The 24,231-nt window shown below is 36.0% G+C and overlaps 2 protein-coding genes and 1 non-coding gene across 3 annotated transcripts; 2 read left to right on the plus strand and 1 right to left on the minus strand.

Annotated features, from left to right (window-relative positions):
* Nucleotides 1-7,595: 7,595 nt before the first annotated feature.
* Nucleotides 7,596-10,730, plus strand: LOC132183995 (glucan endo-1,3-beta-glucosidase, basic vacuolar isoform-like). Its single transcript, XM_059597475.1, has 3 exons — nucleotides 7,596-7,789; nucleotides 8,757-9,157; nucleotides 10,020-10,730. The coding sequence occupies exons 1-3, from the start codon at nucleotides 7,699-7,701 to the stop codon at nucleotides 10,647-10,649; spliced, it is 1,122 nt and encodes a 373-aa protein (XP_059453458.1). The 5' UTR covers nucleotides 7,596-7,698; the 3' UTR covers nucleotides 10,650-10,730.
* A 1,732-nt stretch (nucleotides 10,731-12,462) lies between these two features.
* LOC132175706 (glucan endo-1,3-beta-glucosidase, basic vacuolar isoform-like) lies at nucleotides 12,463-15,339 on the plus strand. The gene is made up of 3 exons (XM_059587731.1): nucleotides 12,463-12,644; nucleotides 13,378-13,775; nucleotides 14,629-15,339. The coding sequence occupies exons 1-3, from the start codon at nucleotides 12,551-12,553 to the stop codon at nucleotides 15,256-15,258; spliced, it is 1,122 nt and encodes a 373-aa protein (XP_059443714.1). The 5' UTR covers nucleotides 12,463-12,550; the 3' UTR covers nucleotides 15,259-15,339.
* A 47-nt stretch (nucleotides 15,340-15,386) lies between these two features.
* TRNAH-GUG (transfer RNA histidin (anticodon GUG)) lies at nucleotides 15,387-15,458 on the minus strand. Its single transcript has one exon. It is a non-coding gene; the product is annotated as a tRNA-His (tRNA).
* Nucleotides 15,459-24,231: the final 8,773 nt, after the last annotated feature.

The following is a 24,231-nucleotide window of genomic DNA, read 5'->3' on the forward strand; positions in this document are numbered from 1 at the left end:
CCCAGAAAATTGCTGAATATTTTCGCAAAGCCCAAAATCTTGCTCATGCGTTGGCTGCCGCAAATCAACCAATTCAAGATTCCGAATTGGTGTCATATATTTTAGCTGGTCTTGGTGTTGACTACGACTCCTTGGTCACCTCAGTAACCACACGTTCTGATTCAGTTAAACTCAATGACTTATATGGCTATCTTCTTTCTCATGAGATCAGACTTGACCAACATCAAACAGAGATTGATATATCTATTCCAACTGCCAACACGGCTCAACGGCAGCCCTTCTCTCATCCTAGACAGAATCGTGGATCTTTTTCAAACTATGGTCCCCAGAATCAGAACTTCAGCCGCAGCAGAGGTCGAGGTCGTGGCCGAAACTTCTCCAACAACCGCCCTGCTCCTAGACTCATATGCCAAGTCTGTCATAAACCAGGACACTCTGCTGCCTCATGCTGGCATCGATTTGATCAAACCTATCGGGCTGAAGTAAGTGAACCTGCTGCCTACATGGCCACATCTGGCCCTGGTCCCAATTACCCATGGTTCCATGACACCGGCACCACCCATCATGTGACAAATGAGCTCTCCAACCTCAATGTACGTGCAGATGAATACACTGGAACTGATCAACTTCAAGTGGGCAACAGACAAGGTTTGAGAATCCATCACTCTGGTCTTGCTAACTTATCATCTCCCCATCACAATTTTCGTCTTTCTTCCTTATTGCATGTTCCTGAAATCACTAAAAATCTTATCTCAGTAAACAAATTTACTAAAGACAATAATGTTTTCATTGAATTTCATCCTAATTTTTTCTGTGTCAAGGACATTCAAACTCTCAACGTATTGCTCCACGGCCCGTGTAAAGGTGGTTTATATCCATGGCCTTTCTCACGTCACTCCTCCACCACACCTGTTGCCTATCATGGTGGGAAAGCCCCCATGGATACATGGCACAAAGGCTAGGCCATCCTGCTCCTCCTGTTGTTCAACATGTCCTCCGCAACAACAACCTGCCTCTGTCTACCTCAAGAGTCTCCTCAGTTTGCTCCTACTGCCAACAAGGCAAAAGTCATCGTCTACATTTTTCTTTTTCAAATTCAGTATCAAACAATCCTTTAGAATTGCTCTTTCTTGATGTATGGGGCCCTGCTCCTATGCTTTCCATGAATAATAAAAGATTTTTTCTTTGCATTGTGGATGATTTCTCTAAGTACGTATGGATTTTTCCTTTATCTCAAAAGTCAAGAGTTTATGCAACCTTTTTATGTTTCAAAATCCTTGTTGAAAACTACTTTAGCAGCAAAATAAAATCTGTTCAAAGTGACAATGGGGGGGAATTTCGTCCTCTTCAATCTCGTCTCCCCTTACTTGGAATTTCTTACCGTTTAAGTTGTCCACACACTCATCATCAAATGGGTTCTGTCGAGCGAAAACATCGACATATTGTTGAAACTGGCCTCTCACTTCTTGCTACTGCAAATGTTCCTCTCTATCTATGGGATGAAGCTTTTAACTCAGCCACATATCTCATCAATCGACTTCCTTCCAAAATAACCAAAAACAAATCTCCCTACGAGCTTCTCTTCAAAGTCACTCCTGACTACAAATTCCTCAAAGTTTTTGGCTGTGAATGTTGGCCTTTCATTCGTCCATACAACAAACATAAACTTGACTATAGGTCCAAATCATGTGTCTTCCTTGGATACTGTAAAGATCACCATGGCTACAAATGTCTTCACATTCCCTCAGGGAAAATATTTCTTGCACGTCATGTTGTATTCAATGAAACATCATTTCCCTTCAAACACAGCCAAACAAATCACCCACCCTCACCACAAACTGTTGTAATTCAGTCTCCATTCACATCCCCTATTTCCCTCCATCCAACCCCTACCGCTGTTGCCACTAGCTCCCCACCTACGGAAACTCCTCATAACCAAAGGTCTCCAAATGGCAATCCTCACACTTCACCTCAATTACCTACTGTCCCAACCCCCACCATCACATCTTCTGCCGCAAGTGATTCTCAAACTTCATCCACGACCTTAGAAGATGAACAAGTGCCAGCTCCTCTCACACGTACTCATGAGATGACAACTCGATCTCAAAATCAGATATTCAAACCGAACCCTCTCCCTAAAGGGATGATCAGGTATCCACCAAGTGCATTCACCACCACTTTAAGTTCAGCTGCCATTGAACCAACCTGCTACACTACAGCAGCCAAGGATGCAAATTGGCGTCACGCAATGAATGAGGAGTTTGATGCTCTCCTCAAAAATGGTACGTGGTCCTTGGTACAATTCTCTCCCTCAATGAATGTCGTTGGCTCAAAGTGGGTATTTCGAATCAAACGAAAAGCTGATGGGAGCATTGAAAGATATAAGGCTCGGCTAGTAGCCAAGGAATTCCACCAACAACCAGGGGTCGACTTTGATGAAACTTACAGTCCCGTAGTGAAACCTATCACTATACGCACTGTCCTTACTATTGCTGTCACTCAAAATTGGGCTATTCATCAAATTGATGTTAGCAATGCATTCCTACATGGTGTCATCAAGGAGAACGTCTATATGCTGCAACCTCTAGGATTCACACATCCCAACTTCCCCAATGCAGTTTGCAAGCTGCACAAAGCATTATATGGCTTAAAACAAGCACCAAGGGCTTGGTTTGACCGATTGAGTTCACGGCTTCATGAATTAAAGTTCAATGGTTCAAAATCTGACTCGTCTCTCTTTATTTATAAATGTAATGGTGTTACTATCTTTGTTTTAATATATGTTGATGATATCATCATTACGAGCTCCCACCAAGCGGCTATTCCAAGACTTATTGCTGACCTGCAACTATCATTTGCCATCAAAGACCTTGGACCATTGCACTTCTTCTTAGGCGTTGAAGCAATTTGGACAAAAGATGCTCTTCATCTCTTTCAACAACGGTACATACATGATCTACTTACAAAAACAAACATGATGTTTGCCAAGCCTATATCATCTCCAATGTCAGCTTCTTCCCCTTTAAGCAAGTTTGATGGCTCCACAATCACTGATCCCTCATTATATCGTAGCACAGTGGGCTCTCTTCAATATCTATCTCTCACACGGCCAGATTTGTCATTTGCCGTAAACAAGGTATCACAATTAATGCAGGAACCCTGAGACACCCATTGGACAGCAGTCAAGCACATCTTGCGTTACTTAAAGTTCACAAGTGATCATACATTCTCAATATATCAGTCATCTTCACATTCTCTCACAGCATATTCAGACTCTGACTAGGCGGGATGCCCCGATGATCGTCGATCAACTTCTGGATATTGTACCTTTTTCGGCAGAAATCTACTCTCATGGAGTTCGAAAAAGCAGCCCACGGTATCAAGATCTAGCACCGAATCTGAGTATAAAGCCTTAGCAAATGCCTCATCCGAATTGGTATGGATTCAAGCTCTTCTTCGTGAACTTGGTCAGCATTTCCAGCATCCTCCGATCTTACATTGTGACAATATCGGAGCCACATATCTCTCCTCCAATCCTATGTTTCATGCACGAACAAAACATATTGCCATCGACTATCATTTTGTTCGTGACTTAGTGGCTGCCAAGGAACTTGACATTCATTTCATCTCAGGGAAAGACCAAATAGCTGACATCCTTACCAAACCTTTAGTTTCACAGAAGTTCCTGGTGCTAAAATCCAACCTCAACGTTAGCATACCTACGTCGAGTTTGAGGGGGAGTATTGGAACAGAAAAATCACAAACAACTGATTGTGATAAAGATAATGACAAAGGAACTTTGTTCAAACAGAAACTCTTGCAGAAACAAGAACTGAAATGAATTACTTCTCAAAGACAATTTAGGATTAGGTTTCTATCAGTTATTGATCTTGTAAACAAAACAATCTCTTTGTTATTATAAATAAGACACACTGCCATATGATTGAATTGGTAGAAAACACAAAAACAATATTATTCTATAGGGCTAGGTGTACCTAGAGGACTTTCAACAGTAAAAAGAAAAATGTTTTTATTAAAAACAACATCTCATGAAATATAGAGTCTATTAGTGGAGAGATTTAGACACTTATAGCCTTTGTGAAGAGGGCTATAGCCAAGAACGAGACACTGTGTTGAGTGGGGCTGAAGTTTGTTTTAATTATAGGGTCGTAGATTGGGCCAACAAGCACAACCAAAAGTGCGTAAAAAATTGTAATCGGGTGCACATTTGAAGAGTTTTTCATATGTGAATTTATTTTTTAGGAGATTGAAATTGTGATGATTTATAGAGATTGAAATTGGAAACAATAGGTCTTGATCCCAATGTAAAAAAATATTACATAACGACTATCAAAAGCCTTACCAAGTTTGGTACTATAGACTCGACAGTTGGAGAGGCCCTAGCTTCTAGTTATGCGGCTAGCTTATGCAGGACCCTTGCTTTGGAGCCAATTTGTTTGGAGGGGGATGCGGTGCAAGTGGTAAACGTTGTAAATTCAAAGGGGCCTAATTGGAGTTGTTTTGGCCACCTTGTAGAGGAGACAAGGAAGATCCTTCAATCTTTTTCAAATTGGAAATGTTGTTACGTGGGAAGAATTGCAAATGGTGCTGCCCATAGATTGGCTAAGGTGGCCACACAACAAGTCACTGATGTTATTTGGAGGGATGAAATTCCCAACTGCATCCGTGATGTAATTTTGAGGGAGCAATCTGCTCTCTTTTTGATGACATAATACAAGTTACAATTTCTTCTAAAAAAAAAAAAAAAAAAATAGTGGACCTCAACATATAGAACGCTGTTGGAAATAATTTTGGATGGTGCACAAATTCTCATTGATATAAAATCATTGCAATCTAAAAATTAACAATAAAATAAATAAAATACAAGAGATGAAAAGTAGAGTATGGAAAGATCTCACAATGTGCTATAGAATCACGCAAGAGCGTTGTCCTTAAAGGTTGATTCGTGCCTCCCGGAGTGTATAACTCGGTGCGATCGGATCCTTTGACACGCAACCTCCCAGGATTAGACTATAGCGTCTACCTTCGTTAAGGACGCACTTCCAAATAACGAAGAGTAATAGAACAACCCAATTATCAAAGTTGGTGATGGACTTCAGAATATTATTTGTAGAAAAAAAAAAACCAATAATATAGCATATGGCTTTATGCCATAAAACAAGTGTTTTGCAACACACTATATGGCCTTAGCCTTAGATAGAAAAGAAGTGTTTTTTTTCCTTCTATCTCTCATATATGTTCTTACCTTCAATGTATTAATATATCTATATATACAAGTGTTGGAAAGTATGTCATAAAGGAAATCTAATGAACAAACGGTCAAAACATTAAAAAACCTCCCAAGCATAAAACTTGTTATAAAATGCAATAAAACATATTAACTCCAAACGGTTATAAAACGGTAAGGAAATCAATGGGTTAATGACATAACACCAAAAAACGGTAAAACATTTGTTAATAATCAAATGGTCAAACTATAATAAAAGTTGTTAAAGACTAACATTCAAAACTATAAAAATTAATTAAAACTAATTTTTATTTAACTCATAACCAAGTAATAAATACAAACGGTTATAAACCAAAATGGTTAAAGATGATTTTTATTTCTCATAAAAACTCATGAAGATAATATCAAATGATAAAATATTTTCAAGTGACTAAAAAATGAATGTTTGTAGCAAATATTACAACAAACGCAAGGAAAAAATTGGAAAGAAAGAAAAAGAGATCAAAATGGAAATGTGGGTCAATGTTGAGAAGATCAGAAAGAAAAACCAAAAAGAAAAAGGAGTAAAAAAACGGTCCACTTGACTTTTCTTTCATTCGAGTTATTTTAGGTGTCCTTCCACTAACGACCATATCAGGCTTTCATATGTTCAATTAATCAAGACCATTGCTACAGTGAAGCCGCCTGTGGCGTGATTGAGATGCATGAAGCCAAAAGCATTTATAATACAAAGTCCAAAAATCATAAACTAACAAAATCATTAGATGGGTTGTCACGTAATCATATAATATAATTATATATATAATGTAGTTTGGTTTCATGTATATACAGATAACTACAACTGCATGCCGCATTTGAATCACCATGGGCATATTCAATTCAATGCTAGTAGTCAGAGACGGAGGGAGGGGGGGACCAGGGTAGGCCATGGTCCCCCCACAAAAAGAAGGAAAAAAAAATTATAAGTAAAAATAAAATAAAAAAATAATAAAGTAAAGTTTTAATTTTATGCATTTGGCCTCCTTCAAAGAAAAAATTGGCCCTATTTTTAAATTTTTTGGCCATATCTAATAAAAACTTTTGACCATATTCTTAATTTTTTTGGCCCATACCCATTAAGTTTTTTTATTTATTTTTGACCCTTACGATAGTCTTTAGTTCATAAAAAACAACCAAAATAATTTTTTTTAATAAAAAATTTCTAAAAAACCGAAAAAAAAAAAAAAAATAAAATTGGCTGGCCCCTTCCATAAAATTTCCAGGCTCCGTCCCTACTAGTAGTACTACTGAAAAAGTCTTAATCAGTTGGCGCCTTGTGGGGTTTGCTTTCAATTGGAGCCAGAGAAAGGAAAGCAGCCTAATTTTGTCCACCAAGGAGGCGTCCACTTTTGCTGCTTGCTGGCAATATCTCATCTAATCCCAGATACTACTTTTACGCGAAAATTTCAGGTTCTCAGAAGATTAATAATCAGTAAAACTCTGCGAAATTACAATATTATAATATTATTTGGTATCGTTTGTATAGTAAACAACACTATTCTTAATTCCATACCCCATATTTGGAGTCTTTTACCAAGCGTCACTAAATGAATAGTAACGTTTTTTTGGGTATAAAGAGTCATTATTCACATGTCACTAAGATATATATATATATCATGAATAAAAGAAGAGTATTTTTCCATTCATATTTTTGCTCTAAACCTTGTTTGAAAGTTGCCTTTGCCAAATGATAGGATGCCATTTTTGCTTCCCTTCTAATATGCATCACATGCCGTGATTAGAGACTATGCAGTATTATCCTCACATCGCCAATTTGAGATAGCACCTATTCTCATTGCATACATATGTTGTTTAATGGTTATATTTGTGTTAAATCACCAATTGTTAAATTTTTAAGATAAATTATTATTTAACATGATATTGGAGCTATAGGTCTTGAATTTGAACCCTATCTCTGTCAATTCATCTAATTAATTTCAATTACCTTCCTTATTAAATGTGAGTTTAGGCCCACACGTAAGGGAAAATGTTAAAACATAATTTAAATGATTAAATTTATCTTTTCCTATCAGCTTGAACTTTTGGAGTAAATGAAAATGATAATTAACGGACGGTATAAAAATATAATCAATATTGGCATTTAGAAAGCTTTTTATTTTTTCCTGCTTTTTGGGAAAACATTTCCCGGATTGAAGACAGTGACATATATCTTATCTTCTACCCACAAGTTCAAGAAAATATTAAAGAATGACCAAGACATTTTGAAAGCGAATTGAGAGAGAAAAAGCATGAGTTGAATTGGTAAACATAGACTGCCATGAAACTGATTATTAATTTGGAATGGCAAGCAATAAGCATAGTGATGTGGTTAGACAACTATATAAAGAGGTGAAATGGAGGTGACAGAATACAATTAAGCTTCTAAGTTTTGTGCTTTTAATTTCTTCTCTATGGCTACCGTCTTTGAAACAAGCAATAGATCCTCAATGGCTGCTATCGTGCTACTTCTGGGACTCTTGGTGGCAAACCTTGGCACAACAGGTCTCCTCCTCATCATCTTTCTCACTTTGTTCCTCTGCAACTGTATATATATATATATATATATATATATATGCTTGTTTATGTTGATTTGCCTTTATGCATTAACTTCTGCAACAAACGTATAACATTTCTTACATGTTTTCTTGAATTTCTGATGCCTGATTGCAGCATGGAACTCCTTTTCTTTAATGTTTTTCCTTCAATGAGACCATGATATAACATGTTGCAAAATCATTTAGACCCAAAAGCTTAATTTGTCTATTGGTTTGAATCTAATTATTTATTATAAGATAAATTTCATTTAACCCCCTGAATTGTCACCACTTTTGTAATGTTTTCCCTAAAGTTCAATTTCTCTTAATTTAGTGTATATGTCACCCATCCGTTACGATTTTCCGTTAACTAATACTCCTAACCGTTAAAATTACAAAAATACGCCCATTTGTTTTACTAAAAAAAAAAAAAAAGAGTTGCAAAGATTAAGGCATGGGTCCGAATTTAACGGTATTTGCAAAGATACTCACGCCTCAATCTTTACAAAAATTTTAAATATTTTTTCCAAAAAAAAAAAAAAAAACCGGGGGTACTTTGGAAATTTTGTTGGAATTTAACGAAAAATCTTAATGGAAGGGAACATAGAAAAAAAAAAAATTAAAAGTTTGATACACTAAATTGAGAAGTTTTGAACTTTAGAAGAGACATTGCAAAAAATGATGACATTTCAGTAAGAGGGGTAAGTGAAGTTTTTCCTTTAAGTCCTTTCAAATGTAATGTAACATTTAAAATTACCAATGGAATGATTATCTCAAATTCAATAGTTATTTTAAAAGCCACGTCATATTTATGAGCACTCTAGTCCTCCATATATTATTATTATTATTATTATTATTATTATTATTATTATATATTTCTAATTCACTCATATTATATTAACCATATACTAAAATGGATTTTGGAATGCGTGCAGGTGGAGAATCGATAGGGGTTTGTTATGGAATGATGGGCAACAATCTAGCATCCACTTCAGAAGTAATATCTCTCTACAGATCCAACAACATCAAGCGAATGAGAATCTACGATCCCAACCAAGCAGTTCTGCAAGCTCTTAGAGACTCCAACATTGAGCTCATGCTTGGCGTTCCAAATTCAGACCTTCAAAGCCTTGCCACCAATCCTTCCAATGCAAATTCATGGGTACAAAGAAATGTGCTCAGCTTCTGGCCTAGCGTCAGATTCCGATACATTGCCGTTGGAAATGAAGTCAGCCCTGTCAATGGAGCCACAGCTTCGCTGGCTCAGTTTGTTCTCCCTGCCGTGCGAAACGTATTCAATGCAATCAGATCTGCTGGCCTTCAGGACCAAATCAAGGTCTTCTTTTGAAAATTTCTACTTTCCTTCCATTTGTGTCTTCCACTTTGTCAAACAATGAAAATCTCAAAGAATTTTTTGTGCTTTATATAGACATGTCTTTCACTATATATTTGTTTAGAGGATGTTTGAGATTGTGTTTGAGAAATATAATTTTTAAGTCAAAAAAAACATTTTTTTAATAAAAGTTTCATTTTGTAGTTTTTGCTAAAAGTGCGTTTTGGTTTTTTTTTTACTTTTTAGATCTTTAAAAGCGCTATGAATTTTTTTTACCAAACATGTACTTTTTTAGAACATGTTTAATATTCTGTTTGAGAAATATGGTTTTAAGTCAAAAAAGTTTTTTAACAAAAGTTTCATTTTTTTAGCTTTTGCTAAATGCGTTTTGGTCATTTTTAAACTTTTTAGATTCTTAAAATGGCTTTCAATTTTTTTTACTAAACGGTTACTTCTTTTTTTTTCTTCTTCAAAACAGAGTTTTTGGGTATTAAACATACATTTTTGAGCCCCCTAAGAGATAGAATCAAAATCGTCTTAAAGCCAGTTTGTGATTGCGTTTGAGACATAGAATTTTAAAGTAAAAAAATGTTTTTTTGGTAAAAGTTTCATTTTTAAACTTTTGTCAAAAATGCGTTTTGATCATTTTTAAGTTTTTTTGGACCATTAAAAACACTTTTAATTTTTTTACCAAAAAAGTATTTTTTTTCTTGAATGAACTTTTAAAGTGTTAAATGTACTTTTAAACCTTTCAAACACAATCTCAGATAGACCTCAGTATCTACAGTTAAGTCTCATCTCATACTGTTTTGTGTTCTTCTTTCTTTAATTCTGAAATTCTCACAACTTTATTATTTTCTAACAGGTTTCAACTGCCATTGACATGACGTTGATCGGAACCTCGTACCCTCCGTCGCAGGGAGCTTTCCGGGGAGATGTGAGGGCATATTTAGACCCCATCATCGGCCACCTTGCATATGCCAAGGCACCATTGCTAGCAAATGTGTACACTTATTTCAGCTATGCAGGGAATCCACGTGACATATCTCTTCCCTACGCTTTGTTTACTTCCCCATCGGTTGTCGTATGGGATGGGCAGCGGGGATACCAAAACCTTTTTGATGCCATGATGGATGCATTGTACTCTGCCCTTGAGAGGACCGGAAATCCTCTGGCGGTTGTGGTGTCGGAGAGCGGATGGCCGTCGGCCGGCGGGGTTGCTACCACCGTTGATAACGCACGGGCTTATTACTCGAATTTGATCCGGCATGTCAAAGGGGGCACGCCCAAGAGCCCTGGCAGGGCAATAGAGACTTACCTGTTTGCCATGTTTGATGAGAATCAGAAACAGCCAGAGCTGGAGAAACACTTTGGGGTGTTCTTCCCAAATAAACAGCCCAAATATTCCCTCAATTTCAATGGAGAAAGAATAATCTGGGAGGGTGTCGATGTTGATCAGTATAATGCAACAGTTTCCCTTAAGAGTGAGATGTAAGAATACTGCAAGCATAGGATCGGAGTTGTTTCCTTTTGTGTTTCTTGGTCATCTTAATAAAAGAATCCACCGCTTGTATTCTTTTTGTGTTTAAATAAAATAAAAAAAGGGATGTGTGCCTGCAAATGGTGCTGCCCATGAATTGGCTAAGTTGGCCACGCAACAAGTCCAAAATATTATTTGGAGGGATTAAATTTCTGACTGCATCCGTGATATAATTTTGAGGGAGCAATTTGCTCTCTTTCTTATGACATAATACAAGTTACAACTTAAAAAAAAAAAAAAAAAAAAAAAAAAGAACGACCTTATTGGATCTCAACATATAGAACGCAAGGAAAAACTTGGAAAGAAAGAAAAAGAGATCAAAATGGAAATTTGGGTCAATGTTGAGGAGATCAGAAAGAAGAACCAAAAAGAAAAAGGAGTAAAAAAAGGTCCACTTGACTTTTCTTTCATTCTTTAGGTGTCCTTCCACTGACGACCATATCAGGCTTTCGCATGTTCAATTAATCATGACCATTGCTACAGTGAAGCCGCCTGTGGCGTCATTGAGATGCATGAAGCCAAAAGCATTTATAATACAAAGTCCAAAAATCATAAACTAACAAAATCATTAGATGGGTTGTCGCGTAATCATATAATATAATTATATAATATAGTTGTATATACAGATAACTACAACTCGATGCCGCATTTGAATCACCATGGGCAGATTCAATTCAATGCTAGTGGTACTACTGAAAAAGTCTTAATCAGTTAGTGCATAGTGGGGTTTGCTTTCAATTGGAGCCAGAAAAAGGAAAGCAGCCTAATTTTTTGCACCGAGGAGGCGTCCACTTTTGCTGCTTGCTGGCAATATCACATCTAATCCCAGATACTACCTTTTTTTTTTTTCTTAAGTGAAAATTTCAGGTTCTCATAAGATTAATAATCAGTAAAACTCTACGAAATTACAATATTATAATATTATTTTGTAAACGACACTATTCCTAATTCCATACCCTATATTTAGGGTCTTTTACCAGCGTCACTAAATGAATAGTGACATTTTTTTAAGTATAAAGAGTCATTATTCACATGTAACTATTTTTTTTTTTTTTTTTTTTTTTGTAGTGTCATGAATAAAAGAAGAGTATTTTTTCCATTCATATTTTTGCTCCGAACATTGTTAGAAAGTTGCCTTTGCCAAATCATAGGATGCGATGTTTGCTTCCCTTCTAATATGCATCACATGCCGTGATTAGAGATTATGCAGTATTATCCTCACATCGCCAATTTGAGATAGAACCTATTCTCATCTGTTTAATGGTTATATTTGTGTTAAATCACCAATTGTTAAATTTTTAAGATAAATTATTATTTAACATGATATTGGAGCTAAACGTCTTGAATTTGAACCCTATTTCTATCAATTCACCTAATTAATTTCAATTAACTTCCTTATTAAATGAAAGTTTAGGCCCACACGTGAGGAAAAATGTTAAAACATAATTTAAATGATTAAATTTATTTTTTCCTATCAACTTGAATTTTTGAGGTAAATGATAATTAACGGGTGGTATAAAAATATAATCAATATTGGCATTTGGAAATCTTTTTATTTTTTTCCTGCTTTTTGGGAAAGCATTTCCGGGATTGAAGACAGTGACATGTATCTTATCGTCTACGATACCGACAAGTTCTAGAAAATATTAAAGGATGACCAAGATATTTTGAAAGCGAATTGAGAGAGAAAAAGCATGAGTTGAATTGGTAAACATAGACTGCCATGAAACTGATTATTAATTTGGAGTGGCAAGCAATAAGCATAGTGATGTGGTTAGACAACTATATAAAGAGGTGAAATGGAGGTGACAGAATACAATTAAGCTTCTAAGTTTTGTGCTTTTAATTTCTTCTCTATGGCTACCTTCTTTGAAACAAGCAATAGAATATCCTCAATGGCTGCTATCGTGCTACTTCTGGGACTCTTGGTGGCAAACCTTGGCACAACAGGTCTCCTCATCATCATCTCTCACTTTGATCCTCTGTAACTGCATATATATATATATATATATATATATATATATATATGCTTGTTTATGTTAATTTGCCTTTATGCATTAACTTCTGCAACAAACGTATAACCATTTCTTATTTTTCTTGAATTTTTGATGCCTGATTGCAGCATGGAACTCCTTTTCTTTCCTGTTTTTCCTTCAATGAGACCATGATATAACATTGGTTCGAATTTCCAAAATACCCCCCTTTGTTTTAAGGGAAAAAATAAAAGTTGCAAAGATTAAGGCATTGGTTCGAATTTAACGGTATTTGCAAAGATACTCATGCCTCAATCTTTGCAAAAATTTTAAATATTTTTTCGGAAAAAACAAAACCGGGGGTATTTTGAAAATTTTGTTAGAATTTAATAAAAAATCCTAATGGAAGGGAACATTGAAAAAAAATTAAAAGTTTGATATACTAAATTGAGAAGTTTTGAACTTTAGAGGAGACATTGCAGAACATAATGACATTTCAGGAAGCAGGGTAAGTAAAGTTTCCCCTTTAAGTCCTCTCAAATGTGATGTGGCATTTAAAATCACCAATAGATCAAAATTCAATAATGATCATCTCAAATTTAATGGTGATTTTAAAAGTCACATCATATTTGAAAGTACTATAGTCCTCCATATATTTTTACTCATATTATATTAACCATATGCTAAAATGGATTTTGGAATGCATGCAGGTGGAGAATCGATAGGGATTTGTTATGGAATGATGGGCAACAATCTAGCATCCACTTCAGAAGTAATATCTCTCTACACATCCAACAACATCAAGCGAATGAGAATCTATGATCCCAACCAAGCAGTTCTGCAAGCTCTTAAAGACTCCAACATTGAGCTCATGCTTGGCGTTCCAAATTCAGACCTTCAAAGCCTTGCCGCCAACCCTTCCAGTGCAAATTCATGGGTACAAAGAAATGTGCTCAGCTGGCCTAGCGTCAGATTCCGATACATTGCTGTTGGAAATGAAGTCAGCCCTGTCAATGGCGCCACAGCTTCGCTGGCTCAGTTTGTTCTCCCTGCCGTGCGAAACGTATTCAATGCAATCAAATCTGCTGGCCTTCAGGACCAAATCAAGGTCTTCTTTGGAAAATTTCAACTTCCCTTCCATTTGTGTCTTCCACAACTTTGTCGCACAATGAAAATCTCAAAGAATTTTTTGTGCTTTATATAGACATGTCTTTCACTATACATTTCTTTAGAGCATGATTGAAATTGTGTTTGAGGAATAGAGCTTTTAAGTCAAAAAACGTTTTTTTAACAAAAGCTTCATTTTTTTGCTTTTGCTAAGAGTGTGTTTTGGTCATTTTTAGATTTTTTAATCCTTACAAGCGCTTTTAATTTTTTTTACCAAACAGATACTTTTTTAGAGCATGTTTGAGATTGTGTTTGAGAATAGAGCTTTTAAGTCAAAACAGTTTTTTAACAAAAGTTTTATTTTTTAGCTTTTACTAAAAGAGCGTGTTTTGGTCATTTTTAGACTTTTAGATCATTAAAAACACTTTCAATTTTTTTTTACTAAATAGGTACTTTTTTCTTCTTCAAAACGAACTTTTTGAGTAGTAAACGCACTTTTGGACCCTTCAAACGCAAACCCAAACAAGCCCTAAGAGATATAATCAAAATCGCCTTAGAGCCTATTTGTGATTGCGTTTGAGAAATAAAATTTTTAAGTCAAAAAGTATTTTTTAGCAAAAGCTTCATTTTTAAACTTTTACTAAAAGTGCGTTTTGACCATTAAAAACGTTTTAATTTTTTTACCAAACAAGTATTTTTTTTTCTTGAAACGAACTTTTTGAATGTTAAAAGTACTTTTAGATCTCTCAAACGCAATCTCAAACAGGACCAGCTAAGTCTCATCTCATACACTAATTTTGTGTTCTTTCTTTGTTTAATTCCGAAATTCTCACAACTTTATTATTTTCTAACAGGTTTCAACTGCCATTGACATGACGTTGATCGGAACCTCGTACCCCCCGTCGCAGGGGGCTTTCCGGGGAGATGTGAGGGCATATTTAGACCCCATCATCGGCCACCTTGCATATGCCAAGGCACCATTACTAGCAAATGTGTACACTTATTTCAGCTATGCAGGGAATCCACGTGACATATCTCTTCCCTACGCTTTGTTTACTTCCCCATCGGTTGTCGTATGGGATGGGCAGCGTGGATACCAAAACCTTTTTGATGCGTTGATGGATGCATTGTACTCTGCCCTTGAGAGGACCGGAAATCCTCTGGAGGTTGTGGTGTCGGAGAGCGGATGGCCGTCGGCCGGCGGGGTTGCTACCACCGTTGATAACGCACGTGCTTATTACTCGAATTTGATCCGGCATGTCAAAAAGGGCACGCCCAAGATCCCTGACAGGGCAATAGAGACTTACCTGTTTGCCATGTTTGATGAGAATCAGAAACCGCAAGAGCTGGAGAAACACTTTGGGGTGTTCTTCCCAAATAAACAGCCCAAATATTCCCTCAATTTCAATGGAGAAAGAATAATCTGGGAGGGTGTCGATGTTGATCAGTATAATGCAACAGTTTCCCTTAAGAGTGAGATGTAAGAATTCTGCAAGCATAGGATCGGAGCTCTTTCCTTTTGTGTTTCTTGGTCTTTTTAATAAAAGAATCCACCGCTTGTATTCTTTTTGTGTTTCTGGAAAAATTAGAAAAAACAAAAAAAAAAAGGATGTGTGGCTGCTGGGATTCGAGCCCAGGTCTCCACGGCCACAACGTGGAATTCTTACCACTAAACTACAGCCACATCCATGTACAATACAACCATCAATATATATCTATGCTAAATATATATGAGACGCAGCCGGCAAAACGTAATCCAGCCTCATCTTAAGTACTCTGGATGAAAAGGATTCAATTTTTTGTTTTAAATTAATTTATAAAGTCATTATTATTGGATAATCTAATTTCATTTCAAACATTAATAGGGAGTCAAAGGTAGTAGATTTGTAAATTGTAATTATTGTTTATTATATATGTATATATACTCTCTAATTCTAACTTTTGTATTAAGTTTTACAAGGGGGATCTCCAAAGGACATCTTAATCCCTTGGGCGTAGGACTAATATTGGACCAAATGCTTATTTCTAAAACTATATTAAGTAATACTAGGAATCATCTTTTTATCCTCTTAAAGTTGATGTGGCTTGCAAAATCACTATTAGATCAAAATTCAAGTATAATTCATCTAAAATTTAATGGTAATTTTAAAAGCCACATCAACTTTAATAGAATAAAAAAATGATCCACAGCATTACTCAACTATATCTATTGTAGTTTAGGCATTTTATGCGAATGATTTGGGTTAAGTAACAGTTCAAATTTAATTTCTTTACCACACTTAAATCGAATTCTTAATTAAAATCAGTTGGGTTGTAGGTAAATCTCAAAGGAATAATCATATTAAGTAAATTTTTATATAACTGTTATACAACTGAGATGATATAACAGTTAAAATCAATTTTTTGGCCAATAATGACTTTTAAAAAGGAAAAATCAATGACTAAATTTTATTGTCACGTCATTCCAAAGTAGCATGTTCATTAATGATTCTTGATAAAGAAAGTTGGTGTCCTTATTCTATTTGAATCAGGAGGTGTGCAATCGGGCGGTTTGCCTTTATGTAATCCGATTTACACAAGGAAAAGAGTAACAATGGACAAGCTATTATCTTATTATTTTGACCTTTTAAGTATGCTATTCTGTCACTTTCACAATAAAAACATAATTAATACATATATATCATAGGATTGGAGAAACGAATAATTTTTTTTTTTTTTTATTACATATCAAATAACTATAAAATAACTTATCAAATCAATATTTTGGGGAGGGGGATTCGAACTAGTGATATCCACTTCATTATGCGTGGTCCACAGCTAATTACAATCTTCATAATATCAACTTTACATATCATGTTGCTCACTTATAATTTTACATAAAATCATTTCATATCATATTTTTTTCTCCCTAAACCCGCCAAAAACAAAATTAATGGGTTGGCACGTTTATAATCCAAACCCTATAACTTCGTGTCGTGCTCGTGGCTCGTGTCAAAATTGACAATCCTACCTATAGGCCTAGCCCTCTCTGCTTAGGGCTAACAATTGAGATATTGTCACATGAGGCTACACCTTCTACGGTGCGTTGTACTACTTTCTAGAAAAATTCTTAAATATTATTTTATACGTAGTAACGGTGATTCTCTTTATTGTTTATGTTTTCTTTACTGTTTATTGATGGAACCCCACAACTAATAATAGAAAATTATTGATAATAATGACTCATTTCGGGTTGGAGAGACTACAATAACTCCTTTCGGGTAGGAGAGACCACAATTGAATCCAATTAGGGTTGGAAACAAACCACAAACAAGCTTTTGCTTAATAATTCTTTATTTAAAATAAACTACAACTACTATCCCTATTTATAAGATAAGAAATCCAAGTAAAAGAAGGACTAGAAAGTCTAATTAATAAAGGACTCCAACATAAACTTGGACTTGGAATATAGACTTCTTATTGTACTAGTAGACCTTTCTCCTTGTCTCAGAAGAACAAGTAGACAAGTCCCTTGCTTCTCAACCCTCAATTGCCATGTGAGACCTACGTGGCATTGGTTCTCCATCATTTGCCCCCCCTTGAAGGGGAACCTTGTCCGCAAGGTCCAAGGTACCTACACATACATGGGCTTATTAGGTGAGTTATGAACCCACTTTTTTTTTTTTTTTTTTCTTTTGCTTTCTAAGCCCCTTGAACAAAGATGGTGTGAGGAGATGAGACTGTGACACTCGAGACGTGTGGCAGTGTGATGGCACAGTTTGAGGATACGGCAACGTGGAATGGCACGGTGGTTGACGGCACAGTTGGGATGGTATGCACGTTTGGAGGGTTGAGTCCGGTGTTCTCTAGATCTGGGATTGGTGGGGCAGCGACCGTGGGTTGTGAATGGCTCAGTCTCTGGACGGCGTCGCAATACTGTTGATCTCTGTAAGTTGTTTGTTGATGGTGGCTTACAGTGGACCCAAGCTTTTTTGAGAGATATGATGATGAGTCTTCATCCTCTTTTAGTGCCTTCAGGCCACACAATATTCTATCTAAATTTCGCTCAATTTGTTTCACAATTTGGCTTTGATGGGTTAGCTGACGAATGAAAATCTGCTCAAAACGATCAAGTAAACGATGAAGTTGAGAATCCGACATTGTTGCGAAGGCTCTGATACCACGTTGATGGAACCCCACAACTAATAATAGAAATTTATTGATAATAATGACTCATTTCGGGTAGGAGAGACCACAGTAACTCATTCGGGTAGGATTTAACTGTGTGGTTGTGGGTTTGAATGGCTCAGTCTCTGGACAGCGTCGCGATACTGTTGATCTCTATAAGTCGTTTGTTGATGGTGGCTTACAGTGGACCCAAGCTTTTTTGGGAGAGATGAGTGATGATTCTTCATCCTCTTTCAATGCCTTCAGGCCACACAATATTCTATCTAAATTTCGCTCAATTTGTTTCATGATTTGGCTTTGATGGGCTAGCTGACGAACGAAAATCTACTCAAAACGATCAAGTAAACGATGAAGTTGAGAATCTGACATCGTTGCGAAGGCTCTAATACCACGTTGATGGAACCCCACAACTAATAATATAAATTTATTGATAATAATGACTCCTTTCGGGTATTAGAGACCACAATAACTCCTTTCGGGTAGGAGAGACCACAATTGAATCACTTTTGTTTTATGTTATAAATACATAATACCTATTACAACATAGCCATTTTATTATTTCATTTATTAGAACTTTATATACATATCATAACTTTTGTGGGAGAACGTTATAAAACTATTATTGAAAATATACTATATGTTACGGGTCCACAACCTGGTGAATATATATTATAATTATTTACATATTATAATTATTATTAAATGAGGTAATGATGTATTATTAGTCTTATTAAGAAAATACGAAGACTTGCTCATAAAGCAATATCTCTAGTAGGAAATATGAGATTTGTCTCCCATTAGAATTATATTTTCTATTTACGTATATTTCTATTTCTACCATCTAATAGTCTATATATATAAACCTAAGAGTGATCAATAAAATATATGAGAAGTTTATTATTCAACTCTAGTAGTTGTTTTGGGAGGTTTAGAGTTCCTCGAATTATCCAAGAATTAGGAGGCCCAGAATTCTTCGAATTATCCTACCAAACCCTATCAAAACCTATCGCTCTCGTTGATTATTCATCCCTCATTACGAAGGTCCAAAACAACTTGGTATCAGAGCCAAGTTAACGACGACAAACCAAATCAACTATGTTTGACATAGTTTTCGAAGAATGTTGACAGAATTTCACCACCTTCTCAAGGATTGGAGGAATGAAATTGCAGCTCGTTATGAGAAGCATCCAATCTCACTCTCATCTTCACCAAACACCCCCATAGACAACCACTCCATCAATCCTTCAGCACAACCATCTTCCAAAATCTCACCCAAAACCCAAAGAAAAAGAACCTCTTGACCAAAACCCATCAACCCTTCAGCACAACCATCTCCCAAAATCTCACCCAAAATTCAAACAAAAAGAACCTCTAGACCAAAACCCACCAAACAAACCCATACTGCATCATCTCTCTCACGGCTTATGCCGTCATTAACCCCTACAACCCATAACACCTCAGACCACAAAGCACCACACCAAGCCGCCGCCCAGCCCCAAATCGCAGCACCGCAATCCCAGCCACCAACCCAAAAGTTGCCACACCAAATTCTCCGGCACCGCTGCATCAGTTGCTTCTCAGTTGGCATCCACGTTTGAATCTCAATCTTGGAAGATTGCTACATGCTCTGTACTTCGACAAAGTCTATTTCTGAGGTTGAGGTTCACGCAGAGGAGAAGAAGATTTGTCTTCGTCATGTGGTTGAGAAAGAGGGGGAAAAAAAAAAAGGACCACTTGATGTTCCTTGTGTCTACATGTTTTCTTTGGGCTTTGCTTAAAAATCTTGACAAATCTCCACCTTTTGTCAAAAAAAAAAGCCAAAAAAAAAAAAAAAAAAAAAGGAAAGAAAGAGTTGTTGGTGCCTTGGGTGGGACACTCATTAAAGAAGCCTATTGGAGTAAAGCCTAAATCACTTTGGAGGAGAGGATTCAAGAGAATTTTTGGATTCAAATATTTTTGGGTACAAGTATTCTTGCATGGTCATGGTCGTGGAGCTGCTATGAGCTTTGATCATTTCTACGACCTTGAGGACAAGGTCATTTTAAGGGGAAATGAGTGTTACGGGTTCACAACTCGGTGAATATATATTATAATTATTTACATATTAGAATCATTATCAAATAAGGTAATGATGTATTATTAGTCTTATTAGGAAAATATGGAGACTTGCTCATAAGACAATATCTCTAGTAGGAAATATGAGATTTGTCTCCCATTAGAATTATATTTTCTATTTACGTGTATTTCTATTTTGCCCTGTAATAGTCTATATAAGCCTAAGAGTGATGAATAAAATATATGAGAAGTTTATTATTCAACTCTAATAGTTGTTTTGGGAGGTTTAGGGTTCCTCGAATTACCTTAAAATTAGGAGGCTCAGGATTCCTCGAATTATCCTACCAAAACCTATCGCTCTCGTTGATTATTCATCCCTCGTTACGGAGGCCTGTAAGCTTATATACACATGTTCAAGATTAGACTTAATTCATGTGGGACATTAGAATCATAACACTATGCATCATTATAAAATATCATTTGCACAATTTATTCACATCACATAATTCATGCATAAATCATTTCATATTTGTCATTATACATAATGCTAAAAATGACTTGGGTTTTTCTTTGGAATTTTGCATAACCTTATACATAAAATGTCTCAAGTCGACATTCATAAAAATACCAGCACAAACATAAGCTTGCTTAACTCAATCGCTTTTATTTGTTTTGTCTTCACCATAGCATACCGTCCTTATCATTGTGATCAATCCTTTAAATGTCCTATGAAAGCTTCTATTTGAATACCTACAATCAATATCTCTAGTAGGAAATATGAGATTTGTCTCCCATTAGAATTATATTTTCTATTTACGTGTATTTCTATTTCTGCCATGTAATAGTCTATATAAACCTAAAAGTGATCAATAAAATATATGAGAAGTTTATTATTCAACTTTAGTAATTGTTTTGGGAAGTTTAGGGTTCCTCAAATTACCCTAAAATTAGGAGACTCAGGAATCTTCTAATTTTCCTACAAAAAACTATCACTCCTGTTGACTATTCATCCCTCGTTACAGATGCCCAAAACAACTTGGTATTATAGCCAAGTTAACGACGACAAACCAAATCAACTATGTCTGACAGAATTTTTTGAAGAATGTTTGACAGAATTTCGCCGCCTTCTTAAGGAATAGAGGGATGAAATTGCAGCTTGTTGTGAGAAGCATCCAATCTCACTCTTGTCTTCACCAAACACCCCCAAAGACACCACTCCATCAACCCTTCAGCACAACCATCTTCTAAAATCTCACCCAAAACCCAAAGAAAAGGAATCTCTCAACCAAAACCCACCAAACCAACCCACACCACATCGCAACATCTCTTTCATGGCTTGCGCCGCCATCAACCCCTACAACCCACAACACCTCAGACTACAAAGCACCACACCAAGCCGCCTCCCAGCCCCAGATCGCAGCACCGCAATCCCAGCCACCAACCCAGAAATTGCCACACCAAATCCTCCAGCGTCTCTGAATCAATTACTTCCTAGTTGGCATCCATGTTCGAGTCTCAATCTTGGAAGACTGCTACATCCTCTGTATTTTGAAAAAGTCTATTTTCTGAGGTTGAGGTTCACACAAAGGAGAAGAAGATTTGTCTTCTTCATGTGGCTGAGAAAGGGAAAAAAAATAATAAAAAAATAAAAATAAAAAGGCCACTTGATGCTCTTTATGTCTACATGTTTTCTTTGGGCTTTGCTTGAAAATCTTGATAAATCTCCAACTTTTGTCAAAAAATAAAAAAGAAGAAGAAAGAGTTGCTGATGCTTTTGGTGGGACACTCATTAAAGAAGCCTTTGAGTAAAGCCTGAATCACTTTGGGTGAGAGTATTTCAAGAGATTTTTTGGATTCAAATATTTTTTGGTGCAAGTATTCTTGCATGGTCATAGTCGTGGAGTTGCTATGAGCTTTGATCATTTCTACGATAGTGTTACGGGTCCACAATCCGATGAATATATATAAATGTTACAAACCTTGGGTAGAACTCACCCTTGAAAACTGGCTTACAAGGGAAGGGTGCCCAAGAGCTTATATATACATGGTCAAGATTGGACTTAACTCATGTGAGCACCACGCTTCCATGGCCGACGTCCACGGCAACCCACTCTATCGACACTAACTTGATGGTAGCCATTTCTCTTTTGGTGGCTCCACTCACCTATTAGTATTTTAGTCTAGCCCATAAGTCACCCATTCTGTGACTCGAGACATGGTGGCTAGCTTTGATGCCAAATGTTACAAACCTTGGGTAGAAGTCACCCTTGAAAATCGGCTTACAAGGGATGGGTGCCCAAGAGCTTATATACACATAGTCAAAGTTAAACTTAAATCGTGTGGCACATTAGAATCGTAACACTATGCATCACTATAAAATATCATTTGCACAATTTATTCACATCACATAGTTCATGCATAAATCATTTCATATTTGTCATTATACATAATGCTAAGAATGACCTGGGTTTTTCTTTGGAAAATATTGCATAACCTCATACATAAAATGTCTCAAGTCAACATTCATAAAAATACTAGCACAAACATAAGCTTCCTTACCTCAATCGCTTTTATTCATTTTGTCTTCACCATAGCATACCGTCCTTATCATTGTGATCAATCCCTTAAACGTCCTATGAAAGCCTCTATTTGAAGACCTAAAATCGTGTCATAGAACTTCCTTAATTAATAGGTCATATAAAAACCTTAGCTTCAAAGGACAACCAAATTCCTTAATCTCTTCAACAAACTTCTCAAATTCATTATTCTCATTTCCACAACCATCTAGCATTTCTTACTTTAAAATTAGTGCTAGACCCCGAATTAATGACCTAAACTATATCTACATTACTTGTATTACTTACTCTCCATTAACCTTCAAATAATTTATGCTTTATTTAGTTTGAGCCTAATTCCTCAAATCCCAAATGTACCAAACCCTTTTTCATAATGGATTAAGAGTCTATTTAAACTTTCCCAAATCCCCCTTGCAAAACCTATAGTAAAATGATCTATTTATTTCGACTAAAACATATCCCAAACATTCAATTTCAACTAGACAATGATCATATAGGATATGTTTTAGATGGTTTTGGGTTTGGAGAAGCACCCAACAATTCATCTTTGCCTAATCTGATAAACTTTTGAAAATATGTCATGTGAGCTTTATCATATGACATTTCATCATGTTGTATGTGATTCTCAGCAATAGGAAAATTTGAAATTGCATCACGAAGAAGAAGCTTTTAAAAGCAAGCAACCGTATTCGTCTCGAACTCTAAAGGAATAACTCCTCTCATAAAAAGATCATTGGTTGGCAAAAGGAATTGAGGCAATTTCTCATGAGGACAAGCCTCTCATATGCAAACACGCATATGAAATGTAAGAAGCTTGTATGCACCTGTTTTCGTCATCCCATTCAAACTTGATAGGTCATCGTTATCAGACAACCCAATGCATATCGTCCAAGAAGTCCATTTGCAAACTTTACGATGTTAGCTACATTTTCTATTAAAACAAAGTTCGGTTTTAGATGTTGTATTAAATTTATATAAACCTCAAGTTTTTTATTTTTCTTGTCATCCAATAGATTATCTTTATTTATAAAGCGATTAAACTTACTTTCCTTGAAAATGAGGCCTAACATATATCACATCAACGTCATTGGTAGAATGTAATATCTTTGAGTTGTAACTACAAGTGACAAAAATATTTTATAGTTTCCCTACAATTACCCAATCTCTAAAGTGGCTCCCAAGTGTCTTCATCAACACCATAACATTTCCAAAACATTTTTTGCATACTAAATAATTTATCTTATAGGATATTTCATCTTTCTATCTACACTTGAGAAGTTGAACTTGGGAGGGAAGATGCATGACATTTTGCCATGGAAGAATTTTTTTTAACAAGGTAAAATTTGATTTTCAATATATTTGGCCCCTACCCATTAAAATTTTTGGCCACTCATTTGAAATTTGGGCCCTACTCCTTAGATAGAAAATTTGATTTCACAAGGCATGAGATGGCACTACAAAAAAAAAGAGGTTTTTGTTGACCAATAGTTTCTGACGTGTTAGTATTGACGTGTGTGTCCAAAATTGGCACGTCAATAATTTATTGACGTGTCAAAAAGTGGCACGTCAAAAAAAAATTTTGACGTGTCAATTTCTAACACGTCAATAAATTATTGATGTGCCAAAAAGTGGCACGTCACTAAATTTTTTTTTAAAAAA

Source organism: Corylus avellana, chromosome ca1 (assembly GCF_901000735.1).
Source record: "Corylus avellana chromosome ca1, CavTom2PMs-1.0".
NCBI lineage: Eukaryota > Viridiplantae > Streptophyta > Magnoliopsida > Fagales > Betulaceae > Corylus > Corylus avellana.